At 29.3% G+C, this 6,000-nt stretch overlaps 1 protein-coding gene across 2 annotated transcripts in view; it reads right to left on the reverse strand.

Moving 5' to 3' along the window:
- The window catches only part of LOC100163040 (SRSF protein kinase 3), a 53,971-nt gene that overhangs the window by 7,301 nt on the left and 40,670 nt on the right, over positions 1-6,000 (reverse strand). For both annotated transcript variants that reach the window (XM_003247146.4, XM_001944940.5), the window contains exons 3-9: positions 3,489-3,576; positions 3,121-3,315; positions 2,841-2,988; positions 1,884-1,982; positions 1,421-1,545; positions 994-1,101; positions 143-305 (exon numbers count right to left, since the gene is read on the reverse strand). In XM_003247146.4, the coding sequence (XP_003247194.1) occupies positions 143-305; positions 994-1,101; positions 1,421-1,545; positions 1,884-1,982; positions 2,841-2,988; positions 3,121-3,315; positions 3,489-3,576 (926 nt within the window). The remainder of the gene's footprint in view (positions 1-142; positions 306-993; positions 1,102-1,420; positions 1,546-1,883; positions 1,983-2,840; positions 2,989-3,120; positions 3,316-3,488; positions 3,577-6,000) is intronic.

Below are 6,000 nucleotides of genomic sequence, written 5' to 3' on the forward strand. Positions count from 1 at the left end.
GCCTACATAAATCCCTTAAAAAACGAATTTGCAGCATCCTCTTAAGTAGATACGTGGTGAACGTGATTTATCAAAATCTTGTGGCCTTATAAAAATAATGAGTTTATGAGTTGTATTATTTGCATTAAACCATTAACATTACCGTTGGTCCTGAAAAAGCTGCTGGAGTGTTTGCCGCTTTGAATCACGTACATCGGTATCTGGCCTAAGAGCTCGATTATGTGGGCTATATGGTCTTCGTCTTTGTTGTAAGTGGCCCCAGAGTGCGGGTCGAATAAAAAATCACCAGTAGCCAGCTCGAATGCCTGAAAATTTTAGCGCGTTTTATTTAAGTACATATTGTTCGTACCTACGGCCTACGATCTATACAAACTACAATATACATGAAATGTGTATTATACGCATAAGACATAAGTTTATGTATATAACAGTATAACACTTTAACTGTATATTATATAAGATCTAAAGGACTGTATGTTTTTACATTTCAAAGCTATGATCGAGTTAGAAATTTACGATTCTTAATTGCAACGGACTCAAACGGAGCTGTTTTTACGCTTTGTGTGTTATGACAGATTGCTTACATTTTGTCATATTTATAAATATTAATATTCTAATATTAATACCTACCTGGGTACTAATATATATATATATTTTAATTTAAAATTTAAAAAATATCGTCTATTTAAATTTTAAAGTAACTTTTACACTAAAATCTCAAAAAGTGTTTTGTGAAAATAAACGTAAAACTAAATCACATGTCATTGTAAAATCAATAAATCCGTAAAGATATGTATTTAATTAAGAAACATAATATATTACTATAGTAGGTAGGTAATAGGTATATAAAGATTTTTAAGATGTGTTTGTAATGTGTAATTAAATATTTCTGGGAAAAGGTGTAATATAATTATTTTGAATTTGTTGGACACAGAAAACAATATACACGAACATATTATTGTATGTCATGATTGATAAAAATTAAAAACAAACCAGACAAGCTGTGCTCCAAATGTCTGCAGGTGTGCCGTATCCAGCACCTAGTAGAACCTCCAGACTTCGGTATTGACGAGTTTGAATATTTTCTGTGTAGTGATTATCCTACGAAAAATAAAATAAAATGATGAACAATTGTATGTAACAGGAATAAATTATGCTTTTATGCCTATTTTGCAATGCCATACAAATATAAGTATGATTTTCCCAACTAAATCTCAAGGTCAGTATTATATATGTTACAACATCGAGTGTTCAATATTATGACAGTTTAGGTATTTTACACTCGATGTTAACAGTCAAAAACACCAATGGAATGTTGACATAATAACATGAATACATTATTCATTATCATTATTTAATGGTGCGAATACCATATCATCCGTCCCGTATTAATTATTAAGATTTAAGACGCTATAATTACCTCCCAACAAGCGTTACCAAGATCAGCTATTTTGATATTTACACTTCCCAAATCATCCAACAATTCGTATAATCTTTTGAACTTATTAATTTTTCTAAAGTAGCAATTTGATTCGGCATAACTCTCTAGATAAAACACACAAATGTAATAAATATTTGTAAAACAAATAGAAAAATAATTATATTGGTCATTGGGTAGGTGATGATTCACAACAATTTGTAGTTCGTTCTGAAGTAGAAGAAAATTCTGACTAGATTTTTGACGGAAAATCAAAGTTATCAGATTTAAATAATAATATTATTATAATAATTTATATGCGGATGGGAACCTATTCGAACAGTGTTGATGATAAGTTATTTTTATCAGGAAACAATTCGGCAATTATTCGTACACTTTATTTTGACCCAGGAACCAATTCCGTATTTCCCAATCATATAATATGATTGAAAATATTTATACTAACCGCTTTCCATGTCCAACGATTGTTCCGATCGAATTCCGTCTAATCGATAATTACCCTGTAATCTTTCATCGGCGGTATTTTTTCCACATTTTCTGTTGCCTAAATAAGTGCAAAATTGAAAGTAGTTACAGTAATAATTTTATATTTAAAACAGATTTTAAACTCATAAACCTTGCAAGTTTATGTATTTAAATAAAGGGTAGGATTGTGCCTCATAGGTATATGGACATATTATTTACATAGTGGAATACATCAGTAAATAACGATATAATAATAAAATAATATACAGTTATACACTTTGATGTAATAGCGATACCTATACAGTACAATATTAACTATTATAATTGTAGTAGTATAGTGGAAATTCAACATAGGTACCTAATATTAATTTAGTCTGACAAATAATATTTAATGACTTTCAAATTGGCCGGACCTGATTGAAGTAATAATTAGATTTAGCTACTCGTGCAATATGTATTTTCTAAGTAAGAGCATAGTTAACAGCGACCATCGAGCTAACTTAATTAAATGTCAGAATAGATTTAACTGTATATCAAAATCTGATGTCAAGACTTTCATAGATAATTAATTTTAAGTTTTGAAATTATTAAATTTATAATCAAATGCTTATATAAGGTATGTTTTATTTCTTGGATAATAAACGCAATATATATATATATAATATACTATACGGCTATACCAAATATTTAAATAAATTAAAAAATGTCAAGTATAATTTTTCGTATTACAACGAAATAATTTACGTTAAAAATGGGCTTGTTGTACATTTTTCCAATTTTTCGTAATTATTTTCGGTAATTTTTTTCTGGCTTATCGGAATATCAAGCAAATAAAAAAATAAATATTTCTTTCAAGTGATATTTTTAAAGCACTAACGCATTGGCATAATGGCATACACTATAGTCTATAATATAGGAGGTACCTTCATACACTTACGTAGGCTCAGTATAGACATTTGTTTGCAACTGTTTTCGGCTGTTAGCTTTATGTATTGGTGTTGTGCACAAATCAATATATTCTCAGGCTTGATGTCCGTGTGAATTATGTGACAAGTCTCGTGAAGGTATTTCAGCCCTTGCAGCACCTATAGGTATATAAATGCACACAAATCGGTATTACTCATATAGCGTAAATGATACGAATATAATGCGCACAGCTCGTTGTTATTTACTGCGAACGTGTTCGCTCAACTGAACACCTGGACGACTGAACTCACTTGTCTGATGATATGTTTCACCAAGTACAGAGGTATCCCCTGATAGTTGGTCCTCTTGATGAGCTTAAGTAAATTGGGTCCCAGCGCCTCGAATACCATGACCACGTGCATGCCCCGCAAACCGTCTATTCGGAAATCGTCGAACAACTGAATGATCTTTGTACGGTTCGTATCCAAATCTCGGTGACGATATATCTGAATTGTAAAAATTATTATTGTTATGATAATATTTTATTCTTTCCGGTAATCTGTGCACACTGCACTCATAAACGATAATAAGATAACCGATAAACCGATTATAAATTATAATACTGCATAGTGACATATAGTGCTATATATTCTGTATAGTGGTTCGGTGACATACTTACACTTTTCAACATTCGTATTTCATCCAACGCACTTTCTGTGTAGTCAACTGCGGATTTCACGACCTTGAGAGCTGAAAAGTTGTGTGCCCTATAAAATAACAAGAACATAATCTTACTACCTAGGCAAGTATACGAATTTAAATTATTTTTTATCACTTTCTGTTAAAAAAATTTAACGTTAAATGTCTAACTTATTCTGTTATAATAATCATAATAACAATGCATTTTTGTTAGAAAAATCAAATTATAATGTAAAAATCTTATTTGAAGTATATTTTCATATTTTCCATAATTTATTTTTTAAACATTATTATTGTTATATTGTATTGTATATACCTGTAAAAGTGAGCGAGATGTTATTACTTATGTATAGGTACACTAGAATAAACAATTTTGAGTATAATTTAAATTATATTATATCTCTCTCTCTCTCTCTATTATTTTTTTTTAAAAAGAAGGAGATACAATGACTAAAATTGATTATGTTAAATAACGTTTAAAAATATTTTCGTGAACTAAAAAGTAGTTTTGGGGATTACAGGAGGCATTTTGTTAATGTAGTATGTAGCGTTAATACAACACAACAACTCTCTCCGGAATATTCGAGAGCAATTTATTCGAATAAAAATAAACTTATTCAACTTCCTGTATTTTAAAGTAAATTTGAGTGTGTTTAAATTAGACTTACCGATAAATATCTAATTTAGAGTTTAAATTTCGTAAGTTCTAGATTTTTAGGGATTTCATTTTTTACTATATGTATTATTAGTTTAGATTTTTGGGTTAAAATTAATCAAATTAAAATACTATACAATATTATTCCACATTAATTTCATGCAAACTTTTAACTACCTTGTACCTACCAAGAAGATGATCTGAAATTAATTATGATTTTAGATCAAGTCATAATGAATAACGTTGAAATAACCACTATAATATTTGATCATATTTTGAAAATCATTAATTATTGTCTTTATACATTTTATAGGAGGCTATATCCCTAGAAGTTTACTCTAATGTTTTTAATGATTGATGATAAAATGCGACGATTTAAAAATTAATTTTAATTAAATCAAGCTTATTTAATATATATATATTATATATATTGAAATAAAGTACATTTTTTACATGCTTAAAATATTATTTCGTATATTTTAGAATTTAGTTATTTTTTGTTGTTGTAAAATTTGGTAAAAATTAAATCTTATAGTCTCATTTTGGGCAATTTGAAATGGTAGGAGTAGCTTTAAAAAAAAAATCCAAACAGGTAAAGGAGAAATAGGAATAGGTACAGACAGAATTTTCGTTTATCCGTTGTGGCTCATTGCTATCATAAATTTATGGAGATCACGAAGAGTTGATTGAATAATATTATTATTTATTGATTCATTTATAAACTGTAGTGTATTTTAAAATTATTAATTGTTATTGAGCGTAGGTATTCTTATTTTTTTTATACATATTATTCTAGTGTCAGGTACAATACTGCAGCATAGTGCATTAGTGTATACTGCAGAAATATCGTCTGCTCAACGTCTAGTAAAGGGTGGGGCAGTGGGTTCTGATGATTTATATATAAACTACAATTAAAATTCATCAGAACCCACTGCCCCACCCTGTATAATATATTATTGAAGATTACAAAGTACAAACAAAGCAGATAATGATAATAATAACAAATAACTAACAATAATAATATTGTATCTACCCCCGACGAGTTACTTAATGCAGGTAATGTACTTATAGGTACCTATTTTTTAGCTACCTATCTATTATAAGTTTATGTAATTGTGTGACATAATCACACACAATTTGAAGTTCATAGATACCTAGGTACTTTTATAGGCATGTATTAATACAGTTGGAACCTATAGTAGTAATGTAGTATAGAGGTAAACTGTGAAGTATATAACGTGTTTATTTTTTACAAATTCCCACCATATATAGATAACAGCTTGACTGTCTATAGGCATTAGGCACAGATATACAGGCGCAAATAGTGTTTGAAATTTGGGGGGGGGGGCTGTAGCTCTGGTATATACAGGTACCTATATTCTTTTATATTATCACAAAATCCCTAAAAAAATTACAAGTGCGTAATATAGTTAATTGATGCTCGGCGCATATCACGTTTAGTTCCGTTAGTTTAAAAATTTGAGGGAATCGACCTATTATAAAACTTGATGATAGGAACATTATCTGTATTCGTATGTTGTCTTTGTACGATTATTCAGTTTTTAGTGAGCTATAAGCATTTTTAATTTACGCTATATTATATAAGCATAACTAGCTAAAAAATTTTAGTATCGTAAAAAACGAACATACGAACAAAGATAATCTTCTTACCATCAAGTTTCATAATAGGTCGATTACTCTAATGTTTAAAGTCCAAGGCTTTGCACCCGTTTAGCCCGTATAGCCAAAACTCTTAAAAAACCCTTAAAAATTATCGAAACCGTAAACCCATATAACCCGATTGATTTTGATGACGTATAACCCGAAACACCCAAAA

This window comes from Acyrthosiphon pisum, chromosome X, assembly GCF_005508785.2.
Source record: "Acyrthosiphon pisum isolate AL4f chromosome X, pea_aphid_22Mar2018_4r6ur, whole genome shotgun sequence".
NCBI lineage: Eukaryota > Metazoa > Arthropoda > Insecta > Hemiptera > Aphididae > Acyrthosiphon > Acyrthosiphon pisum.